The 24,852-nt window shown below is 60.2% G+C and overlaps 1 protein-coding gene across 1 annotated transcript in view; it reads left to right on the plus strand.

The window, feature by feature from the left end:
* IGFBP5 (insulin like growth factor binding protein 5) overlaps nucleotides 1-15,832 on the plus strand; it is a 36,100-nt gene extending 20,268 nt beyond the window's left edge. Inside the window, exons 2-4 of the mRNA XM_075933016.2 lie at nucleotides 7,468-7,694; nucleotides 10,074-10,193; nucleotides 11,050-15,832. Of these exons, the coding sequence (XP_075789131.1) occupies nucleotides 7,468-7,694; nucleotides 10,074-10,193; nucleotides 11,050-11,181 (479 nt within the window). The 3' untranslated portion in view covers nucleotides 11,182-15,832. The remainder of the gene's footprint in view (nucleotides 1-7,467; nucleotides 7,695-10,073; nucleotides 10,194-11,049) is intronic.
* The last annotated feature ends 9,020 nt before the right edge of the window (nucleotides 15,833-24,852 follow it).

Consider the following 24,852-nt stretch of genomic DNA (forward strand, 5'->3'; position numbering starts at 1 on the left):
GCAGTTCCTGCGCTGGTGAATCCTCCAGCGGGGCAGAGGCTGCTGTGCTGGAGGTGGGGGCAGGCGGTGGGCCTGGATCCTGCTGGAGAAGCCAAAACTTCAGTCTCTTCCCAGCGCCACGAGGGCCCTGCATGCCCTGTGAGAGCCCTTCCCCCCCGTCTGTATTCAGGGAGCAGAATAGCCAACCCCTGGCCGCCAGCACCCGCCCTGCCAGGGGGCTACCGTGGGCTTGGGACCGGAGGCGATCACGTGCCGCTGACGTGGGCGTCTGATCCCGATTGCATCAAGCGGGTTCTCTGGGCCGGGCGAGCAGCGGGATCGGGTGACAGCGAGAGGCGGTATCGGTAACAGCCTGGCCGGGAGTGTGTGCGCCGCCGGATGCGAGTCGCTCCCTCGTGTTCCAGCCAAGGAACGCAGCATTCCTGGCAGGAGCTCACCCGGCTCCCGTTTGGGGGGGAAGGGCTCTGACAGGTCCCCCAGCCCCAGGCACCGCTTGGCTCTGCCTTCCCACCCGGAACGCAGCGCTGCCCCGAGCCGGGGCTGGGTGTGTGGCGCGCCGGAGCCCCCTGCCGTAGGCCCGGAGAGGAGGCGCCGCAGATTGAAAACAGAACCGGCTCTCTCACGCAGCCGCCTCCCTCTCCCTCGGCGGCGAGGGCTCTGTTCCAGGGACACCCGGCGTCTCGCACAGACACACCCGGCTGCTGAAGCTCTTACAGAACAAATCCCCCCCCTTCCTCTCACGTGGTGGAGGGAATCGGAGAGTCCCTGGGCTGGCGGAGACCTCCCAGAGCAGGACCAACCCCGACTCAGTCATCCCAGCCAGGGCTTGGTGAAGCCGGGACTTACACACCTCTAGGGATGGAGATTCCACCCCCTCCCTAGGGAACCCAGCCCAGCGCTTCCCACCCTCCTAGGGAAATAGTTTTTCCTAATCTCCAACCTAGATCTCCCCCACTGCAACTTGAGCCCATTGCTCCTCGTTCTGCCATCTGCCCCCACTGAGAACAGCCTCTCTCCAGCCTCTTTGGAACCTCCCTTCAGGTAGCTGAAGGCTGCTCTCAAATCCCCCCTCACTCGTCCCTTCTAGAGACTCAGCCAGGCCCAATCCCCCAGCCTCTCCGGTACGTCATGCGCTCCTGTCCCCGAATCAGAATCCTTGCTGCTGTCACTGGCGGTGTCCGTTTGAGACCCAGCTCCGGGCGCAGCAAGACCAGAGAACGCCCCGGGGACGATGCTCTGGCAAACAAGGATGGACCTCTCTAGGGGGCAGGGAGCGCGGCGGGCGTACATGAGTCCAGGGTATACCGGCCTCCCATCCACCCCCCCCCCCTCGAATCATAGAATCATAGAATAATAGGACTGGAAGGGACCTCGAGAGGTCATCGAGTCCAGCCCCCCGCCCTCAAGGCAGGACCAAGCTCCGTCTACACCATCCCTGACAGATGTCTATCTAACCTGTTCTTAAATATCTCCAGAGAGGGAGATTCCACCACCTCCCTTGGCAATTTATTCCAATATTTGACCACCCTGACAGTTAGGAATTTTTTCCTAATGTCCAATCTAAACCTCCCCTGCTGCACTTTAAGCCCATTACTCCTTGTCCTGTCCTCAGAAACCAAGAGGAACAAATTTTCGCCTTCCTCCTTGTGACACCCTTTTAGATATTTGAAAACCGCTATCATGTCCCCCCTTAATCTTCTTTTTTCCAAACTAAACAAGCCCAGTTCATGAAGCCTGGCTTCATAGGTCATGTTCTCTAAACCTTTAATCATTCTTGTCGCTCTTCTCTGTACCCTTTCCAATTTCTCCACATCTTTCTTGAAATGTGGCGCCCAGAACTGGACACAGTATTCCAGTTGAGGCCTAACTAGTGCAGAGTAGAGCGGCAGAATGACTTCACGAGTTTTGCTTACAACACACCTGTTGATACAACCTAGAATCATATTTGCTTTTTTTGCAACAGCATCACACTGTTGACTCATATTCAACTTGTGGTCCACTATGACCCCTAGATCCCTTTCCGCCATGCTCCTTCCTAGACAGTCGCTTCCCATCTTGTATGTATGGAACTGATTGTTCCTTCCTAAGTGGAGCACTCTGCATTTCTCCTTATTAAACCTCATCCTGTTTACCTCTGACCATTTCTCTAACTTGCTAAGGTCATTTTGAATTATGTCCCTATCCTCCAAAGAAGTTGCAACCCCACCCAGTTTGGTATCATCTGCAAACTTAATAAGAGTACTCTCTATCCCAATATCTACATCATTGATGAAGATATTGAATAGTACGGGTCCCAAAACAGACCCTTGAGGAACTCCACTTGTTATCCCTTTCCAGCAGGATTTAGAACCGTTAACAACAACTCTCTGACTACGGTTATCCAGCCAATTATGCACCCACCTTATCGTGGCCCTATCTAAGTTATATTTGCCTAGTTTATCAATAAGAATATCATGCGAGACCGTATCAAATGCCTTACTAAAGTCTAGGTATATGACATCCACCGCTTCTCCCTTATCCACAAGGCTCGTTATCTTTTCAAAGAAAGCTATCAGATTAGTTTGGCATGACTTGTTCTTCACAAACCCATGCTGGCTATTCCCTATCACTTTATTACTTTCCAAGTGTTTGCATACGATTTCCTTAATTACCTGCTCCATTATCTTCCCTGGGACAGACGTTAAACTGACCGGTCTATAATTTCCTGGGTTGTTCTTATTCCCCTTTTTATAGATGGGCACAATATTTGCCCTTTTCCAGTCTTCTGGAATCTCCCCTGTCTGCCATGATTTTTCAAAGATCATAGCTAAAGGCTCAGATACCTCCTCTATCAGCTCCTTGAGTATCCTGGGATGCATTTCATCAGGACCTGGTGACTTGCTGACATCTAACTTTCCTAAGTGATTTTTAACTTGTTCTTTGTGTATCCTATCTTCTAAACTTACCCTCTCTCTGCTTGTATTCACTACGTTAGGCACACCTCCAGACTTCTCGGTGAAGACCGAAACAAAGAAGTCATTGAGCATCTCCGCCATTTCCAAGTTCCCTGTTACTGCTTCTCCCTCCTCGCTAAGCAGTGGGCCTACCCTGTCCTTGGTCTTCCTCTTGCTTTTAATGTATTTATAAAAGGTCTTCTTGTTTCCCTTTATGCCTGTAGCTAGTTTGATCTCATTTTGTGCCTTTGCCTTTCTAATCTTGCCCCTGCATTCCCGTGTTGCTTGCCTATATTCCTCCTTTGTTAGTTGTCCTAGTTTCCATTTTTTATATGACTCCTTTTTTATTTTGAGATCATGCAAGATCTCCTTGTTAAGCCAAGCTGGTCTTTTGCCATATTTTCTATCTTTCCTACACAGCGGAATTGTTTGCTTTTGGGCCCTTAACAACGTCCCTTTGAAATACTTCCAACTATCCTCAGTTGTTTTTCCCTTCAGTCTTGCTTCCCATGGGACCTTACCTACAAGTTCTCTGAGCTTATCAAAATCTGCCTTCCTGAAATCCATAACCTCAATTGTGCTGGTCTCCCTTCTACCTTTCCTTAAGATCATGAACTCTATTATTTCGTGATCACTGTCCCCTATACTGTCTTCCACTTTCAAGTTCTCAACTAGTTCCTCCCTATTTGTTAAAACCAAATCCAGAACAGCTTCTCCTCTGGTAGCTTTTTCAACCTTCTGAAACAGAAAGTTGTCTCCAATGCAGTCCAGAAACTTATTGGATAGCCTGTGCCTCGCTGTGTTAGTTTCCCAACATATGTCTGGATAGTTGAAGTCCCCCATCACCACCAAATCTTGGGCTTTGGATAGTTTTGTTAATTGTTTAAAAAAGGCCTCATCCACCTCTTCCACCTGGCTAGGTGGCCTGTAGTAGACTCCTAGCATGATATCACCCTCGTTTTTTACCCCTTTTAGCTTAACCCAGAGACTCTCTACACAGCTATCTCCTACGTTCATCTCCACTTCAGTCCAAGTGTGTACATTTTTAATATACAAGGCAACCCCTCCTCCCTTTTTTCCCTGTCTGTCCTTCCTGAGCAAGCCGTACCCTTCCATACCAATATTCCAATCATGCGTCCCATCCCACCAGGTTTCTGTAAACCTCTTTACGGAGATCTCCGCTCACGCTCCTCCCATCTCACGCCTGCCTCCCAAAAGGAGTCCGACCTGCGCCATCCGCTCGCTCATTGTGCCGTCTGGCTCGCGGGTCAATTCCAGGTTCGCGCTATTGTTTCTGCTTGCCATGTGCAGCTCCCCGGGCCGCTGGCAGCCCCTTTGCACTCAAGACGGACCAGCTCATTTTGGGGGTGCCCACCGGCCCGCCCTCTGGGACCCAGGCTTCCAGGGCATGGTGATCCGTGAGGCCGGCACTGTACTGACGGAGGGGTGGCGGGCTGCACGCCTTGCTTTGTTTTTGAGTAGGGCGACAGGTTTTCAAAGGCAAAATTCAGTCGAAAGGATTCATCCTACAAACAGCTGCGTCCCAGCTAGGGGAGAGAAGTTTGTTCTCAGCCGCCCCCAAGAACTTCTCCCCATATAGGTAGAGCTGGGGATCTCGGTGCTAGCACCCAGGCCGAATGCACAACGCAAGGGTTGAAAGTCGGCGGTGCTGATGCAGGCGGGGACGGACAGACGGAGACTAGAGACGCAGCAGCGCTTGGTGGGAGATGTAATGAGAACTGCGGCGCTCACACCTCTTCCATCAGAGAAAGGGGAGCTCTTTCCTCGGCAGTGTCGGCGCATGGCCACGGCCGTGGTCGGGGGCTGCACCGAATGGATCTGCTGTCGTACCCCCTTGCTTCTTACGCTGAGGCTCTGTGGGCCTGGTCCAACCCCGAATGCAGCCAGCGGGGGTGGCTAGAGCTGAAGACGGGAGCAGGATGCTGTGGCACAAGCTGCTTTTCGATCGGTCTTTTCAGCTGGCCTGGCGCAGGCTCCAGGGAAGCCGAGCTGCCAGGGAGCGAGGCTGGCTCCGGGGCTAGATTGCAAATCTGGGATTTGGAAGACTTGGCTTCCCTGTCCTGCCAGAGGCTTCTTGTGGGCGCAGGAGGGCTGGACTGATCTGTGGATGCCACTCTCCATGACACCCGTCCCGAGACCCTCCCGGCTTTCGGGGCCCTGGTGTCAGTAGAAACTAAAGGCACGTGCTGCCACCTGCCGATCGACAGGCAAATCGCTTCCTTTCTGGACCTGCAAGTACCTAGCTCCATCTGATCACTGGGCTCTTCTTTATTGCTATCTGCCTGACAGCCTCCCGAGGGCCTGTGAATAACACTGACAGATCCTGGCGGTCCCATTGTCTCCACCTCTTGCAAACGTCCCCCGGGGTTCCATGGTCTTCGTCTCCTCGGGCTGGCGCTGCGTTGCTGTGTGCTGTTGAACACAGCGCTTCGCCCCAGAGGTGGCTGCAGTAGGGGGGGCCTGTTTGCCGTTCCGCAGCCTGCCCCCGGGCTGTGTCAGCAAATCATTCTCTGTGCGTCTCTGCGCGGCACCCAGTCGTCTTCTGAGGGGCTGGCGTTGCGTCTGCCCCAGCAGCCGCTGCCGCCGTGTGTTCTGGGAGACTCCGCCGTCGCGGCTCGGGGTTCTTTGTGGCCAAATTCAAGTCAGATTCTCTACCATGAGAAAGTGTGTGGGGGGTGTAAATAGGGGGTTGTGTTTGGATTCCTGTCGGTGTGCGGCTCAGGGACTCTGTTCCACTCCTCCCTCGCTCCCGGGTGCTACGTCTCCCACCCTCTTTCCATTTTCTCTGCCGGGGGGGCCCTTCAACCGAACAGGCCTGGTGGGAACAGGGCCCTTGGTTCCCTGCCCCTGGAGGGGAGAGCTATATTCACATCTCCAACCCAAAATAGCGCTCTGGCCCTCTGGGGGCTGTAGTAAAGGTCACAAGTCAGCTAAGTATAGGCTGTCATCGACTCGCCCCTATATATAAGCACTGGGGCACTGGTGAGAGCCCAGCTGTTAAAATCATATTGGCTGGGATCAAAGTGTTCCCAAGGTGTCCCAGTGTGTGTACACACACTCACACTCACACTCTCACTCACACTCTCACTCTCTCCCTCCCCAGTGTGTGTACACATACACACACACACAGACACACACACACACAGACTCTCGCTCCCTCCCCCAGTGTTTACGTACACACACACACACACACTCAGTCTCTCTCTCCCTCCTCCAGTGTGTGTACACACACGCGCGCACGCACACACAGGCTCTCTCTCCCTCCCCCAGTGTGAATACACACACACACACAGTCTCTCTCTCCCTCCCCCAGTGTGTGTACACTTACACACACACACACACACTCACACAGTCTCTCGCTCCCTCCACCAGTGTGTACGTACACACACACACACACACACTCAGTCTCTCTCTCCCTCCTCCAGTGTGTGTACACACACACGCGCGCACGCACACACAGGCTCTCTCTCCCTCCCCCAGTGTGAATACACACACACACACACAGTCTCTTTCTCCCTCCCCCAGTGTGTGTACACACACACACACATTCCCCCAGCAGGAGTGTATCAGTATACGCATAGGCTGTGTCTACACTGGGCCACTTATTCCGGAAAATCAGCTGCTTTTCCGGACTAAGCTGCGAGCTGTCTACACTGGCCCTTGAATTTCCGGAATAGCAACGATGCTCTACTGTACAAAATCAGCCGCTATTCCGGAAAAGCTACGCTGCTCCCGCTCGGGCATAAGTCCTTATTCCGGAACACTGTTCCGGAAAAGGGCCAGTGTAGACAGCCCAGTAGTCTTTTCCGGAAAAAAGCCCCGATCGCGAAAATGACGATCAGGGCTCTTTTCCAGAAAAGCGCGTCTACCTTGGCCACAGATGCTTTTCCGGAAAAAGGACTTTTCCGGAAAAGCAGCCTGCCAATGTAGATGCTCCTTTTCCGGAAATACTTATAACGAAAACTATTCTGTGTTAAGCATTTCCGGAAATTCATGCCAGTGTAGACACAGCCACAAGGTTTTAGGAAAGGACCCCTTCCTCAGGGGTGGCCCCCCTGCATTCAGCTACCTAAAAGCTCTGCCAAAGCCCCCACCCCCTCCAGGCCTGCTGCGAACGTCTCCTCCTCTTCCCCACACACCCCTGGCAGCTGCCCCCAGGCCTGACCTGCTGCCGCATGGTCTCTCCGCACTGGGCCTGCCAAATGCTTTTGCCCTAAGGGCCAATGAAGCCCAGCTGCAGAGAAGCAGCCGGTTCCTCCCCCCCTCTCTCCTGCAGAGGGATGGGCCCATGCCCCCCAAAAAAGCAGGAGGCTTCTGTGTCCATATCCCCCCCTCTTCTCCCAGCCAATGCGACTTAGTCTTGGGAGAGGCCCCGGGAGATGGCACCCGCGGTGCTGCTGTACTTGGCACGGCTCTCGTTAGGTTAGTCAGCTCCCCGACCCCCCAGGGCCTGCCGGGGAGGGGCCGGGCAGCTCCAGGAGAACTCACTCCGCTTTGTCCCTCCCCCCTGCAGAGCGGGAGTCCCGCGAACACGAAGAGCCGACCACCTCGGAGATGGCGGAGGAGACCTTCTCGCCCAAGGTGTACCGGCCCAAGCACGGCCGCCTCTCCGAGCTCAAGGCCGAGGCCCTGAAGAAGGACCGCCGGAAGAAGCTGACCCTGTCCAAGTTCGTCGGCGGGGCGGAGAACACGGCGCATCCCCGGGTCGCCGTCCCCGAGCTGAGGCAAGAGTTCGAGCTGGTGAGTGCTGGGTCCCGCCCCGGCTGCCCAGCGGCCGGTGCCCAGAGAGGACACGGGTGCCCAGGAAGGGCCATAGGGCCGTGCAGGAGAAGAGGTTTTGCCCTGCTCTCTCCTTCCCTGTGCCGTGGAAATCCAGCCCTTCGGTGGCTCTTGGGGCGTGCGGGTTCCCAGCCCTTGGCTGGCCGAGGGCAGTGGGGAGCCTGATGCTCCAGCCCTGTCCCCCCCGAGGCTGGAGCACCGGTGCCAGCTTCCCAGTGCGGGAGGGTTCTGGCTGGAGGAACAGCAGCACGAGAAACTGCTTATCCGGGGAGGGGGCGGGGCTTTCCCCGCTGTTCCCATTGGTTGGAACCATGGCCAATGGGAGCAGCGGGGGGCGGTGCCTGGGAGCAGCAGGGGGCGGTGCCTGGGAGCAGCTGGGGGCGTGAAGCCAGGTAAGTGCCGCCCCATCCCCGTCATGCCCAGACCCCACCCCCCATCACCCTCACACACACCAACTCCCACCGAGACCCTGCACCCCCACCTGCTCTTGCACCCTCCTTCCTGCCCAGCCCTCCCACCCCCAGCCCGTTCCTGCACCCAACTCTGCCCAGACCCCTTACTCTCAGCCTGCTCCTGCACCCCACGCCCCACCCAGAACCCCCCGATCCCAGGCTGCTCCTGCACCCCACGCCCCACCCAGAACCCCCCGATCCCAGGCTGTTCCTGCACCCCACGCCCCACCCAGAACCCCCCGATCCCCAGGCTGCTCCTGCACCCCACGCCCCACCCAGAACCCCCCGATCCCCAGGCTGCTCCTGCACCCCACGCCCCACCCAGAACCCCCCGGCTGCTCCTGCACCCCACGCCCCACCCAGAACCCCCCAATCCCTAGGCTGCTCCTGCACCCCACGCCCCACCCAGAACCCCCCAATCCCTAGGCTGCTCCTGCACCCCACGCCCCACCCAGAACCCCCCGATCCCTACACTGCTCCTGCACCCCACGCCCCACCCAGAACCCCCCGATCCCAGGCTGCTCCTGCACCCCACGCCCCACCCAGAACCCCCCGATTCCAGGCTGCTCCTGCACCCCACGCCCCACCCAGAACCCCCCGGCTGCTCCTGCACCTCACGCCCCACCCAGAACCCCCCGATCCCCAGGCTGCTCCTGCACTCCACGCCCCACCCAGAACCCCCCGATCCCAGGCTGCTCCTGCACCCCACGCCCCGCCCAGAACCCCCCGATCCCCAGGCTGCTCCTGCACCCCACGCCCCACCCAGAACCCCCCGATACCCAGGCTGCTCCTGCCCCCCAAGCCCCACCCAGAACCCCCCGATCCCCAGGCTGCTCCTGCACCCCACGCCCCACCCAGAACCCCCTGATCCCAGGCTACTCCTGCACCCCACGCCCCACCCAGAACCCCCCGATCCCAGGCTACTCCTGCACCCCACGCCCCACCCAGAACCCCCCGATCCCAGGCTGCTCCTGCACCCCATGCCCCACCCAGAACCCCCTGATCCCAGGCTGCTCCTGCACCCCACTCCCCACCCAGAACCCCCCGATTCCAGGCTGCTCCTGCACCCCACGCCCCACCCAGAACCCCCCGGCTGCTCCTGCACCTCACGCCCCACCCAGAACCCCCCGATCCCCAGGCTGCTCCTGCACTCCACGCCCCACCCAGAACCCCCCAATCCCAGGCTGCTCCTGCACCCCACGCCCCACCCAGAACCCCCCGATCCCCAGGCTGCTCCTGCACTCCACGCCCCACCCAGAACCCCCCGATTCCAGGCTGCTCCTGCACCCCACGCCCCACCCAGAACCCCCCGGCTGCTCCTGCACCCCACGCCCCACCCAGAACCCCCCGATTCCAGGCTGCTCCTGCACCCCACGCCCCACCCAGAACCCCCCGATCCCAGGCTGGTCCTGCACTCCACGCCCCACCCAGAACCCCCCGATCCCCAGTCTGCTCCTGCACCCCACGCCCCACCCAGAACCCCCTGATCCCCAGGCTGCTCCTGCACCCCACGCCCCACCCAGAACCCCCCGATCCCAGGCTGCTCCTGCACCCCAAGCCCCACCCAGAACCCCCCGATCCCAGGCTACTCCTGCACCCCACGCCCCACCCAGAACCCCCCGATCCCCAGGCTGCTCCTGCACCCCACGCCCCACCCAGAACCCCCCCATCCCAGGCTGCTCCTGCCCCTACCTCCCACGCCGACCCTGCGCCGCCACCCCCTCCTGCACCCGTTTGGACACGGTGGCTGGCTGGCTGGCGGTCTGCGGAAAGGGGTGCTTGAGTCGGGTGAGCCGTGGGCCCCAACACTTGCGAACCCCTGAGCTGGGGCTTGCTGGGCCCGGCCTCCCCGTGGCGCCTCTCCCCGACCCTCTCGCTCTGCTGGCAGGGCCCTTGCCGCAGGCAGATGGAGGCCTCGCTGCAGGAGATCAAGACCAGCGAGCGGATGATCCCACGAGCTGTTCACCTCCCCAACTGCGACCGGAAGGGATTCTACAAGAGGAAACAGGTACCCGGGAGATGCACGTGGCCGGTCCCAGGGCAAGGGAGTGATTGTGTCGGAGCCGTGGGGAGCTGGTCTGGTGCTCGGGGACGATGTCCCCTGGCTCCTACAGAGCACGTCCCGACCTTAGCTCCCAAAGCGCTTGACCGAGCAGAGCGCTAGCATCCTGCCTCAGTTTCCCCATCTGTCAAAGGAGGATGGAGCGGTGACGTGACCTGTCTGAGGTCACTCACAGAGCCAGGACCAGAACCTGACGCAGAGCCCCGGCCTGGCACGCTAACTGCTAGGCGACACTGCCGTCCGGCCCGGGGACTGCCCTCTTTCAGCTAAGATGCAACACTGCTACCGTGAGTGCCACAAGTCAGGGTGTGGGCTCCATGGCGCACGAGCCAGGCCCCGGCAGGGACCCTCTGGCCGGGTTAGGGGAGGGCTCTCTTATCACCCAGCCTCCTTGGAGGTCAGCCAGGTCGCACGGCATGAGGCCCCCGTGCAGCAGCTAAAAGAGCATCTGCCCAGCATCGTGTGTTGGCATCAGGGCCTGGGGTGCTTTGCCAGGCTTCTCCAGATGGGCTGTGAGTGCTCCCAGTGTGCTGCAGGCCCTGCACAAATGGGGCGGGGGGGAGGGAGAGGAGGAAGGATTACTGCTCCCATTTCACAGACGGAAACTGAGGCCCAGGCAGTGGGAGTCACACAGAGCCAGGAACCGTCTTGTGCAGCCCTGGTGCCAGCAGTCTGGCTGTGGCCAGGTTTCACCCCGTGAGACGTGGCGGCTGCGTCTCCTTCGTGGCTTAGAGCCGCGTGGGCCCGTCTCCGCGACGCACCCGCCACTGACGGCCCTTTGTGTCTCTCCTCGCCTCCCCAGTGCAAGCCGTCCCGGGGGCGGAAGCGTGGGCTGTGCTGGTGCGTGGACAAGTACGGACTGAAGCTGCCGGGGACCAGTTACGTGGCTGGCGACCTGCAGTGCCACACCTTCGACAGCAGCATCGCGGAGTGAAGGGCCCGCGCCGTCCCCTGCCCCCGCCCCCACGCCGCCCCACGCCCCGGGACTCCGAACCCTTTCATCTCATTTAGAAACACGGACGAAACCGAGGCCCTCGGAATCTGCGGCCCGTCCTCGCCTGCTCGTCGCCCCCGCCGGCCACGAAAGGTGAAGAGGGACGTGGGCGCCCCCCCGGCGCCACCTCCCCAGGACGGACTCCCCCGCAACGCCCCCAAACCGTTCTTGACAGCCCGTGCCGGGACGCAGCCAGCGCCGCCGTAGGACCCGACGGGGGGGCTTGGCGTGGTCGAGTACGATCTTTTTCTTTGCGCGTTTGGGTTTTTAGACTCGCCCGCAGTTTTCCAAACAGTCGCCAGCGAAACCGGACGCAGCCCTGGCCTCTGAGTGGCGCTCCTGGAGCGAGTCACCCTTTGACTTGTAACTCCAGAGGCGGAACCAGAGGACGGATGCAGATTTCTGGGTGCGCGCTGGCTGGAACGTGGGTGTCGAGGCTTTGCAGTTCGTCAGGAAACCAGTCGGGGACTAGCAGCTCCTGCCGGCAAAAGAACAGTTGTGGCTCCTTCAAAAAACAGCAAAAGGGAGAAAAAAACCAAACCCTCTTTTCTGTTCCATGGGGGATCTCGGTCCCTGAGCGGAGTCAAGCGGCTTGTTCCCCTGCAAGGGTGATTATTTTGTAACCGTTACACACACACACAAAACCACACACTGGTGGCTACTTCCCCTGTGCACAGCCGGCCCCTCTCTGCCCGTGGCGTGTGCTGAACTTTGCTCCCAGGAGCAGTTCCGTAGACACGGATGGACGTTTTCCCTGGACTTTACAATCCCGCCAGGGTGTGGAAAATCAGCCGTCGGCCCAGGCACGCAGGCAGAAAGACGGCCGCAAGCCCCCCCATCCTGCCGGCAATGTCGCACATGCATAACGCTTCTCCCGGGTGCGGTTTCACTGACAGGTGTGCTGACGTGGCGGTGGGATTGGACTTGAACATCTGCGCCAGCCTGCGCCCCTCGGCCCCACTGGGAAAGGAGAGCTCTTGCCCTGACCCACCCAAGGAATCGCTTGCACGGGGGGTGAGACGCACGCACGCGCGTGCAAACCGCTCTCTGTGCATGGCCGCGCACGGGCGATGGTTAAGTCCCGGACAGCCAGTCTCGCGCCCTGTAACCATGCCAACCAGGCCCTTTGGCCAACTCGTCTGCTGTTGACTGACGCCCCCACGGCCGAATCCAGGGACCGCCTGCGGCGTGGCCGGACCGCTGGGCTTCTGCGTTTTTAACTCCTGGGCTCGTTCCCTCCCTCGTTTTCCCCACGACCAGCGTCTCGGAGGCAGGGTCTCACTGGCAGCCCCCTTAACAAAGAGGACGGGGCGACCCCCCCCCGGCATGGACGGTCTCACCGAGCGTGCAGGCGCCCGCCACAGGAACTCGCGGCTGCGGCTGCGCGGCGCACCCGGGGGACTCCGAGAGCGCGCTGCTCCCTTCCCTGTGCCCGCCGGCACGGGCCCTGCTGCGGGCTGATCCGCAGGGACGTCCGCCAGCCGCGCCGAGGGAACCAAGGGATCCCCCCCAGCTAGAATGGCTGCTGCACGGCTGGGACTGGCGGGGCTTCGTCCTCTGCCCTCGTAGAGGCGTTGGCATTGCGGGGGCTGGGCAAAGCCACCCCCCCTCCCGTGTGTGGGGCAGCGGTGGGGAGGTGGAGGCCCCACTGGTTTTCCTGACCGGGGCAGAGGTTTTGCCCAGTGGGAGATCTGCAGGGAGTTTGTGGGGGCCAGCATCCCCCCCCCCCCGTCTGCGCTATGACGCCATGCTCCCCACACCCGAGCGTTCCCGGATTCTCCCAGGCCTATGCGAGGGGCCTTCTGGGCTTGGGCAGCCCCCAGGGTCAGGCGGAGCAGCCTCGGGGCCGCTCTGGTTTACACGCGGCCTCCAGCTCCGCGGGCTGCGACCACGAGCCGCTGCACCCGGCTGTGGCCAGAGGGGCCGCAGTGACACCGGGCCGCAGGGCCACGCCCCGGGCCCTGGCAAGGGAAGCGGAGGCTGCGGCAGAGAAACGGGCAGCGATTTCCGAGAGGAAACGGCCCCATGGGCCCTTCGCGCCCTGGCCGCCGGGGCCCATTTCCCAGGGCAAGGCTATGGCCAAGGGCGTCTGTGCTGTGGGCCCCGCCAGCTGCGATGGGTCCCCTCTGCCCACCCCAGCCTGCTTCTCGGGGCGGCCCATGGACCTCCCCTCCCTCCTACACCCCCGGCCCGTTCCCCAGGCTGCCGCGGGGGAGGCTGGGCCCAGCCCTAGCTGAGGTGCAGAAAGCAGCCCCCTTCCCTTGCCCGGTGTGGGTCTGTAGGCCGGGGAGGCAGGGCCACCCCCGCGGGACTCCGTGGGTCACACAAGGCTTGGCTTAACCCCGCCGCGGAGCCAGAACAGGCGCAGGGGGGCTGCGTCAGGCCATCATACAGCCCCTCTTCTGTCCAGGGCCGATGGAGTCAGCTGTTTCCTGCCCCGGCCCGAGGGACGGACCCCCCCTTTCCGCAGCGGTCACTGGGTCCACCCCGGCCTTGAAAGGGCTAACAGAGCAGAGCTAACTGGGGGACGCGTAGGCCTTGCGACCCCGGTCTCTATCCCACTTTACCGAATGCCCCCCAGGGGAAAGCGCCGTTGTGGGGGCAGTGCCCGGCTCAGCCAGCCCTGGCCCTCCCCGAGACACCCCCCCGGACTCTAGGCCGCTGCCCGCCCGCCCGCCCGCCCTCCCGCGTGGCGGTTTGGGGGTCTTTGTCTCCGGGCCGTGAAAGTTGCGCAGAGAAGGCCTGGGGGTGAGCCGTGGGCCGGGGTCTTGCCGGGTCTGCAGCCAGCTAGGAATGGCAGCTACTGGCGGGGGGACAGGACCCGGGGGGGACATTTAGGGGGCAGCAGTGAGTCTCGGCTCCCCAGGGTCCAGCCCAGAGCGGGGGCCATGCTTGTACCCGGCGCTACGTGGGGACGGGGGCGAGAGAACAGGCCTGGGCCTGGGCCTGACTCCGCAGCCTAGGAACTTCCCTGGCTCCCCAGGTTGAAGACGCTTGGCTGAGCATCCTCTGCAGCCCCGTTGGCTGCTGCCCCAACCACGACTGGCAGCCCCCCACCACCTTTGTGCTGGGCAGACGCTGCAGATCCTCTGAGAGGAGCCATCCCCTGCCACCACGTGCCTGTTCCCCCAGGCTGCGTTAGCCAGGAGCGCTACAGCCAGCCCTAGGCTGCCTCAGTTTCCCCACTTCACAGGCATGATCCCTTCTGAGTTCCGCCCCGGTGGGAGGTACAGCCAGGCACGGCCCCGTGTTACGGCTGCTCCTGGGACCCCCGCTCCCCACTGGCCTGCGTTCTGCGGCCTGCCGCCACTCGGGGAAGGCCCGGAAGGGGATCGGTGCCATCTGCCCCCAGGCCTTTTGCTCCCTAGGGCCCTGCCCCACACACTCGGGATCGGCTCCACGCGCCGCGGGCACCCGAGTGGGCCAGCCCAAGAAGGGTGCAGCTCCGCCCAAGCAGCTGTTTGCACTTCAGACTGGCCCTAAATGCAAGCAAGAGCCCAGGGGAGGCCCAGCCCCTGAATTGCTCGGGTGCTGTGGGGCTCCACCATGATATTCTCTGCTCAGAGCTCCTCCCAAGGGCGCTTGGGGCCCTGAGCAAAGGGGTTCGCTCGCCAGCCGGCGCGGCGAGCTAGCTGGCGTTTAGCGCCTGCAGCAGAGGCTCCTGCACTGAGCTCCAGCGCTCCCAGGCGCGGTGCCGCCCGCGGACGACCGGGGCCGGGCCGCCTTCCGTTTCGATCGCGGATCACGCAGATTTCAAAAGACGACCCCCTGCAGTAGCGGCTCCCTGCCCTGGGAGGCACCGGTGAGCTCCGAGGCAGGTGTGCCGGCCCGAGTCTGTGCCAGTGAAAGCGACGGGGGGAGGCGCTAGCAGGGGTCAGAGCGAAAGGGGCTTTTTTCCCGGCCCAGCCAGGGCAGCGGGGCGAGCAAACCGACCTCTCCGGCGGGGTTATTCCTTGTCTGTACTGCAGTGGACAGTCTGATTTGAAAACCACTAGTACAAGAGCATTTTGCACTATTTCTCCACTCTCGCCTCTCTCTCTCGCTCTCGTTTTTCCCCCCCAATGGAGAGTGTCTGTTTAAACAAGCAACAATTCACCTTGACTCCAGCCTCCCCGTTGCCGCACCTTCACTCCGCCTCCGCGCCGGCCTGGGTACCGCCTGGCCGCCGTGCATTCTCGCCCATTACAACACGGCTGTTCACGCACCAGATTCCGAGATCCCTGCCTGGGTTGTTTTGTTTTTAATCTTTAAGCAATACTCACTACACATTTTGCGGTTGCTTTTTATAGCGCGACATACATACAGTAGCTCTGTTGTTGGATTTGTTTTGTTTTGTTATTGTTGTTTTTCCAGTAAACAAGACATATACATAATCGTACTGGTGGGGGGGAAAAAAAAGCAGTTTGTGAAAAACTGACATCGGATGAGGAGCGTAAAAGCTCTGTTTTGTACTTAAAAAACGAATCTCACGTTTTATTAAAAAGTGAAGATTGCTGTATACTATTTATTCAACCTATAATTTATGTTACTCTTCGATCTTTGTCTTTTCTCATGGCAAAGCATTTATTTAATAAAGTTATGCATTCAGTTAGCGCGGCGCCGCGCCCTTCGGGAGTGGGCTGTTACTAGAGCACGCCAGGATGGTTGGGCAGACACGACACGCTGGGGAAGGATGAGAAGAGCTGAGAATGGCTAAATGCTGACGCATGAACCTTTCTCATTACTGGCGGGGGTCCAGCCACGTGGTTCCACCCATCTGTCCTGCGTCTTGCCCTGAAACATGGGTTAGCCACCACTGTCGGAGACAGGCCACTGACCGCCTCGGCTGCGTCTACACCGGCATGAATTTCCGGAAATGCTTAAAATGGAATACTATTCCGTTTTCAGTTTTACCGGAAAAGGAGCGTCTACATTGGCAGGCTGCTTTTCCGGAAAAGCCCTTTTTCCGGAAAAGCGTCTGTGGCCAATGTAGGCGCGTTTTTCCGGAAAAGAGCCCCGATCACCATTTTCGCGATCGGGGCTTTTTTCCGGAAAAGACTACTGGGCTGTCTACACTGGCCCTTTTCCGGAACAGTGTTCCGGAATAAGGACTTATGCCCGAGCGGGAGCAGAATAGTTTTTCCGGAATAGCGGCTGATTTTGTACAGTAGAGCATCGTTGCTTTTCCGGAAATTCAAGGGCCAGTGTAGACAGCTCGCAGCTTATTCCGGAAAAGCGACTGATTTTCCGGAATAAGTGGCCCAGTGTAGACACAGCCCCTTGGGTCTGCCCCACGCTGGTGGGGCAGCGCCGGATGCTGCGAAAAGCCCTCGTCCTGCAGCCTCCTGGCTGGTTTGGAGGCCGGGCCGTTTCCCCATCAGCTGAAGGCCGGCCTGCCGCGGAGATGAGGCTGGCTGCTTACTAGAGCAAGTGCACACATCCAAACCACAGGCCTCTCTGCCTGGCAGCGCGCCCTGGCAGTCCACGGCAGGGCGGTAGCAGGTGCGATAGCCTTTCGCTAGAAGGCAGCCCCGCTTCATACCACAGCGGTGGCCAGGGTAGGGGTAGGGTAGGGCCTGACTCTCCCGCTGCCTTGCCGGGCACCTCCCACAAGCCAAAATGGCACCTAAGTTGGGGAAAAGTCCATCTTTAAGCACCTCAGTACGTGGCCACTGCATTAGGCGCCTACCTTCAAGCAGCCACAGTTGGCCTTTGATGGCCCACCCCATCTCTAAAGCAGGCTGGAAATCCTGACCGCCCGCCTTGGGGGCTGGACGTCTGCGTGCGCCTGCTTTATAATGGCCCCTGCACCTTGAAATCTCCACAGCCCGTCACACACGGCAATGGAGGGTGGGCAGAACGACACGACCTCCCTCCCCCCAAAGGAGACCCGGCTAGCTCCTCTTTAGGTCTGTGTCGGGGCCTAGCCTGGGGTGCGGGGGCCTGTGGCTGGCGTTAGCCCCTCAGGCGCGGGAGTGAAAACTAGCCAGGCCCACGCACCGACGCTCAAGCCCGTGCGAAGAGACGGCGCCTTATCCGAGCGGGCTGAACGCCGGGGGCTCGCAGCGGGCGCGTCGCCAAAGGCGCCTGCATCTGGCCGCGTATGGAAGGGACTACACGGCCCTGTGGCTTTCCGCACAGGACGCCTGCCCGGCACGAACAAGCAGCCCCGCGCCACACATGCAGAGGGGCGCCGGCTGCCCGGTTAGCCCTACACGTGCAGCACAGGGACTAGGGCTTAGGGACGCAGGCCCCAAAAGCCTGTCAGGGCACCCGTGCTAAAGCCCTGATGCCAGCAGCCGGGCCTGAACAGCTGGGCCCAGAGGATACGGGACACAAAGGCCAACACCGGGGAGCGTTTTTTTCCCCCACCCTGCCAATGGGAGGCTGCAGTGCTCAATCGCCGCCACCAGGTGGTGGTGTGGCCCTGTGAGTCAGGCAGGCCCCCATGGGGATGCGGGCGGCACTAGGATGGAGGGGACCAGGCTGCAGGGAGAGAGAAACCCAGGTGCACAAACCAAGGCGGGATGGGGCCGGCTTAGAGGTGCTGACGGTGACCCTCACAGCCACCTTTCGTCTGGGCCTGCCTAGCTGGCCCCAGCTTTTCGGGTCCTCAGAGAGCTTCAGGCTTCCAAAACTGCACCCCTCCCCCTTTGGCTTTCTAACAGCCTGGGACCCACATGGCTACCACAACCCGCCCGACAGTTCCAGCAGCTTGCTACTTGGGGTGCCGCCTGCCCTATAATCGCCCGGCCAATGTGGGCAGCTGCCCCCCCCCCCCCCGACGCCCATCCACCTGCTGGCTGGCATTTGCCCAGCAAGCGACTTTGGAAGCACTGAGGCGCCGCCGTCGCGCCAGCAAGCTGCTTTAGCGCTGTAAGCTAAGCTCAGGCTTGGCATCCGCCTACTAAGGGGCTCGTAGTGATGGTTTGTGGGGGGGGGGAAGGAGGGGTGGCTAGTGATCCCATTTTACAGATGGGCAAACTGAGGCACAGCGCGGCCGTGACTGGGCAGTGTGTGGCAGAGCAGAGATTAGGCCCTTCGCCAGCGGCCTAACCCCAGACCCTCTCTGCTGAAAGCCAGCGCGCAGGCAGGCACAAAACACCAGGTGACGCCTCGTTTAGGTAGCGCGTCAGCCCACCCCCAGGAACTGACCCGGGGCTGACAGCACCGCGAAGGCCCCAGCGGTGCCCTGGCAGGCCTGGGGTTGAGCTGGGAAAAAATGTGTAGTCGGGCCCCAGTGAATAAAAGGGCGTAGGCCACCCACTGCGGTGTGGCCTCTCTGCCAGGCTTCATTCGCCTGGCACAAGAAAAAAGCCAGGGCCTGCCCCCACTCAGGTCAATGGGAGAGGGAACAGCATCAGGGTCTTTAAGAGCGACGTGTTCTGGCTTAAACCTGCCCTCCCCACATTGCAGCGCTCTGCCTTGGCTAGAAACCAGCCGCTCACCTGCTCTGCCAGCCAGGGCAGATTTACAAGTGGGGATCAACTGTCCCTGATCCTCTTCTAGCTCGTGCCCCTGCCACGCCTGGGACACAGTGAAAACCCCCCGTCAGCATGTCCAGTCGAGGTGTAACCACCACCAGGCAGAATTGAACCGGGGACCTCTGGAGCAATAATGCCAGCTGACTCCCTGCTCGGCTGTAGAGCTCCCTTGTTCTTACCTCGTGCCGTACACGGTCTAAGTGCCACCCTGCTGGGACCGTGACCTGCACCCGCTAGGTATGTGGGTTACACCGGCAGGACTAAATACAGTAGCGGGCCTTTCCTGCCGGGCCTGGCGCGATCAGGCGAAACCCTGCTGAACCGGGACTGTTTCAGTGTCGGCTTTACTCTGGCAACTCTCCAGCACGGTGCATGGGACTCGCGTGAGCAGCACAGGCCAGCCACAACGAGGTGACCCACCTGCTCCTTCGTTAGCTGCAAAGGCGCTGCCGCAAGCCTGCGCTACCCTATGAGATGGATGCTTGTTCTCAAGGTTTGACGCCTTCCCACCCCCCCCCCCCCGTTGCGGATGACTCTGGAGTGCGGCTACAGCGCCTCATATAAGCAGAACGGGGGCGCTCGGCAAAGACTAGCACCACAGGGTCCGGGACACGAGATTAACACCCCGTTGAAGACAACCAGCGAAGACCCAGTTCCGGAGGCAACGTTCTTTTAAGCAGGGTCCTGCCTTGAAAGCAGCAGGAGACGACACGGCTCCCCTTCCTGAAGACGCGGGACGGGGTTAGGCCTCCGCGAAGGGCGGCACAGAGCCCGCGGAGGTTCAGCAGGAGTGTGACGACGTGTCGGGGTTCCCCCGACCCTGCACCCCCGTAGCAGCAAGGACGGACTCCGCCAGCCGGTAGAATAGAGGTTTATGGCTTCTCCAGGGTGCAGCACAGCCTAGACGGGATGTGGCTACAGGAGTCGGGGCCAGGATGCCACAGCCCCCTTGAGATGGGGTCCCGGGGCCCCTAGATTCCAGCCCCCTCCTTAGACTGGTTCCTTCATGATTCCAGCCCAAGACTGACCCCTCCGTGGGAATCACACCTCACAGCGCAGGGGGATCCCGGGGTACAGAGCAGACAGCCCCCCACTACGCCACAGGGAGGCCAGCACACAGCAACCTAGGGGCGCGGGAGGGCTTCAAACAAACTTCCCTGTGTTAGGGCGATTGGTTCTGCAGCGCGCAGCTTGCCACACCCTTCACTGGCCAGCCTGGCTCTGGCCAGCCCTGGGGGGCAGACAACGCCCTCCCTCTGCAGCGTGTGCTCGCGGTGCTGGTCCCAGGACACTGGAGAGATGAGCCGGGGGAGGCGAGCCCCTTTCTTGGCCCGATTACGGCTGGTGAGAGCGCGCGAGGCGCTTTCCAGCTCACAGAGCTCCCCCCCGCCCCGCCCCGGTCGGTAACGTGCTGCCCAAACCTTGGGGAAGGAAGGGCCACGTACCGGACCCCCCGTCAATCGCTCCGGGGGAGCGTTGCCTTAAAAATGCAATTGGGGCCTGGCACGTGTAGCGCTTCCAGTCCCAGCCTTTTCGACCCCACCCCTGGAGAGGGGCGGAGGCGAGTCTGCACTGGCGTCCCCAGGGACCAGCCGCCACAGATGTTGGACAAATAGCCTGGCTCGGGGCCTCCCTGCTGCTCCAGCTACTGGACAAGACGAGCCCCCGTCCCATGGAGGTAGGGGTGCCAGAGGGTCTCCCCAAAAATACCCAACACGCGGGCTAAACACAAAACCCAGCCACACCGCACACACCCTGTGCGGCAGGGGCAGGTGACCATTTTGCAGGGCCCAGGGCAACCCAATTTCGCGGGGGCCCCCCTTTGCCACAGCGCATGCACAGGGCTTCTTGAAGTGCGGGGCCCAGGGCGGCCGCCCCGCTCGCTCTGCCCTACATCTGCCCCTGCTGGGTGGCTACGACCAAGAGCCACCGAGCTGGGAGCAGAGCCAGCCCTGCAAAGCAGCCGCCTGCTACCCAAAGCAGAGAGGCAGAGCCCGCGGCACAGCGGCGGCGGGAGGGGGTGCCCATGGGTGGGAAGGGGGCTCCCCCATAGCCAGGTCTTTGGGTGTCCCCGTGGGTTTGGCTGAGAGCCCATGGAAGGCGCCTAAACAACCGCAAAGCACCCGCGGGCCTCTCTCCTGGACCCCGGCGCCACAACGCGCTGGGCCAGCGCTCGGGAGCCGGGACGCGGCTTCTCCTCCGCCCCAAAGCGTCACCCCTCTGCCGACGCCATCAGCTGAGGGTGCTCACGGCCCCGCCTCCCCGCCTGGGACTCCCTCTGGTTGGGAGCAGAAGCCGGGCAGGGGTGGGGGCAGGGGCTTTTGCACGCTACCGCTGGCTCCCTGCGCCAATCGCGGCCCCGCCTCCCAGCCACTCCCCCCGCCCCCACCAGGTATCTGGCCAGCGCCCAGCCGGAAAACCAGAAAATACAGAACATTGCTCGTGACCGGTATTTTCTGACTTTTTTTCCCGGCCAGAGGGCACAAAAACCGGACTGTCTGGTAGAAAACCGGACACCTGGCAACCCTAGATGGAGGGTCCAGCCATTCGGGCAGGGTTGGAAGGCCCGGTGCTACGAAGCCCCCGTAAGACTGGGGCTGATGCTGTGATAGAAGAATCCGAGACATGTAGGACCTCGAGACGTCTTCTCATCCAGCCCCTGCCAAGGGCATGATCAAGGAATCCCAGCCCTGAAGGCGAGTTTTGAAGGACTGCGCCAGCCAGCCGGGCGCCGGGGCAGGGTGGGGGGTCACTCTGCTAAGCTCGTTCGCGGGCGTGGCTGGCAGGGAGCACGGCTGGCCGGGGGGCGGGAGCGGGGTTGGCCCGGGCACACGCAGATCCCGGGGTGCTGCCCGTCCCGCACACGGTGCCAGCAGAGCACACGGGCGAGTCCGGCCCCAGAGCTTCCATCCCGCCCCGGCCCCTCCCCACCACTGCGTAGCTGCGAACCGCCTGGCTGGAAGACACACTAACGCCGGGTGAGCGTGTCTACTCGCTAGGCAGGACGCAACTACACACTGATACTCATGAGAATAAAACTTACTTCAATCGAAAATACCCGACATTTTCATGTCCCGTATTTTCTCCATTTGCTTCCCGGACAGAAAGCTCAAATACCGGACTGTCCAGTTCAAAAGCGGACACCTGGCAACCCGAGTGGTTGTCCCAACTCATTTCTGCCCTCTCCCATCTACTTTTCTCCCCCTCTATTTCTCTCCCTGCCTTTGAGTCGGTGTTTCCTTCCTCACTGCAGCAGCCAGCCGTCACGCCTCGTCTTCACCCCCCTTTTCCCCAGTCCACGGTCGCGTCGGGCGTGTCTGCACCAGGAAGCGATTTCAAAATGGCGACATTCCACTGAAGAACTCTCCATTTAACAAGTGCGAACTGGCGTGTCCTCATGCCGGGGAAGCCTCGAAATGAGTCCGAGGCAGCTCCCTTAACGTGGACGTGTGGGAGCCGCAGGAAGCACCGAGGAGTCATTCGTTCGAATGACTCCGGGGAGTCGTCCACACGGCTGCTATTTCGAAAGAATTACAGGTTGAACCTCTAGTCCAGCACCCTCGGGTCCTGACTGGTCTGAACGAGAGAATTTTCCGGACCACAAGAGAGCAATGTTGTCTAGCAACATGACTAACACTTCCACGGCTTGCCGGGCCGTTAAGCGGATATTTGGGGCAAGGTAGAGCTAAAAACAGCAGAACACTGACAGCCAGGAGTGGGGGCTGTCAACAAAGTGTTTGGCACCCCGGGAAACGGGACAAGTGGACATCCGGCTCTCTCCAATCATTCTGGACGATGGATGTTTCCGGACCAGAGAATACTGGACAAGCGGGGTTCAACCTATATTTCTAAATGAGCGTTATTCCCCGAGGAAAGCAGGAGCAGAGAGTTCGAATTAAGCAGCCCGGTATTTCGAAATAACAGGCTTGGTCGTGTGGACGCGCCGCTTATAGATTCCACATAAGAGGGATTATTTGGAAATAAAATCCGAGTGTAGATCAGGGCTTATTAAATGCTGCCACTTAGCACGGCCCTTGTATGCCAGGGAGTTACCGTTTCAATGAAAGGGAGAAGGGTAATTGGATCAGGTCGGGCACAGGCTCATTGATTTGCGGGGGTTACACTTGCTTTGTACCGGGAAGAGTTTCTCTAGACTAGGAGGGGCAAAGAGACTTCTTTTTGTGAGAAACAAAAGCAGAATGTGCACTGAATAAATGCAGCGGTCAGGCTGGCTAACACACACCGCTGTTCTTGCCACACACAACTGGGACCAATAATGAGAATAATTAATGGCCGCGGATTCCTTGCTGCCTATTGTGTTAATGTTTACAATACCCGTAGGACACAGACGGGAACAGGCCAGTGTTTATGTGCGATGCACCAGGCAAAACCACATGTTCTATTAATGGCTGGGAGGCAGAAGAAATGACACTTTTTTGGCATCTTGTTTAATTTATTCCAACTTTATGTAGTTCAGCTTTTCCAAAAGAGAAAAGAAAAAAAAAAAAGCATAATGATTTCTAAACAAAACAGAAGGTACACACTGCAGACCGGAGCAGATGCTCGCTAGCATTACGTGAAAAGCAGAACAAACCCCCTTGGATGTTAACAGAAAACAGGTAGCACCAATTTGTACGCCGCCGAGGCTTTGCGCGCACACACGCACACAGACACACAAATGCACAACCGAGAGGACTCCTGCCCCTCCCTTTTTAATCTCCTTCGTAATCTCCTTTTAATCTCCTCTTCCTTTGCCCCACAGAGGGAGGAGCTGGGGGGTTACTGCCCCGGGTTCAGTGCGTGTTAGTTGCTGATTCCATGGGGTATTTGGATCCCTTCTGGATTATTTTTTTTTCTGGGTGTGACTGTTAACCCTTGAGGCTTCCTTTGGCCGTGACTGCTCAGCAGCTGCCTTTAAGCCTACAGCTGTTACTGGTAACGAAGATGCTGTGTGCGTGTATGTGCTCAAGGCAGGGGGATATTTACCAATAGAAGGCACTGGTTCTGTTCTTCTTCTCGCCAAGGGCCAACTTGATCACGAGAAAGTACAGTAAACGGGGCAGCAACTACTGAGAGCAAAAGGAGAAGGGGTCAGTCTGGTCTCACCCTACTCCAGGTTTCAGCAAGCGAGCGGAGGGAACGCCCAGGCCGGGAGTTGTGCGACATTAGAAACCAGTGACGGTCCAGCCACGCCCCCGCCTTTCATTTCGGCAGGTAAAAACAGGCCCACTTCTGGCCAGATGCAGCCCCTCTGCCAGGTCTCTGGGCAGCACACGGTGCGCTCCACCCCCTCGGCAGCTCCTCCGAGGGACTCGGACGTGCCGGTGGCTGGTTACTGCCCCCCCAGCGCGTCCCTGCATTGCTTCCCCGCGGAGGGACTTGCTGTCTGCTGGAAGGTTTTCCAAAACCCGGTCCATCTTCGGCCTGCCCGTCCACGAGGGCCACTGCTGGCTCCAGCAACTCGGCCAGCTCCCCACTCCTGGCCCACGTGCTCTGCCTTGGCTTCCCAATCCCAGTCCTGCCGGCTCACCAGCACCTGCGAAATGAAACCACTTGCACCCAGGCGCTGCGACTTCCCTGCCCGCGGCAAAAGCGGCTCAGGGGTTTGAGGCAGGGGCGGGCCCCGTCTCCCTCTGAACGTAGACACGTCTTCTAAAGGCCAGGGGTTGTGCTACGGGTCACTGCCCTGCAGCTGTCCCCCGGAGGCAAAGAAAAGCTGCTGCTTGTTCCCTGTCTCGGGGTGTTTCCTGCAGGAACAAATGACGCGTGTAAAGGAACCGCAGAGACGGCCTCGGCTCCTGAGCCTCAGGGCAAAAGCACCTGCCGCTCCTGGCGTTGTTTATTAAATCTATACGAGAGAGAAAGAATGTGTGTGTGTGTGTGCGCGCACGCGCCTGTGTGTGTGTGTGTGTGCGCGCGCACGCCTGTCCGTGTGTGTGTGTGCGCGCGCACGCCTGTCCGTGTGTGTGTGTGCGCGCATGCCTCTCTGTGTGCGCGTGCGCGCGCGCCTGCCTCTGTGTGCGCGTGCGCCTGTCTCTGTGTGCGCGCACGCCTGTCTGTGTATGTGCACATGCCTGTCTGTGCGCGTGCGCACACATCTGTGTGCACGCCTGTCTGTGTGTATGTGCGCCTGTGTGTGTGTGCATGC

This window comes from Pelodiscus sinensis, chromosome 7 (assembly GCF_052426305.1).
Source record: "Pelodiscus sinensis isolate ZL-2025 chromosome 7, ASM5242630v1, whole genome shotgun sequence".
Classification (NCBI taxonomy): domain Eukaryota; kingdom Metazoa; phylum Chordata; order Testudines; family Trionychidae; genus Pelodiscus; species Pelodiscus sinensis.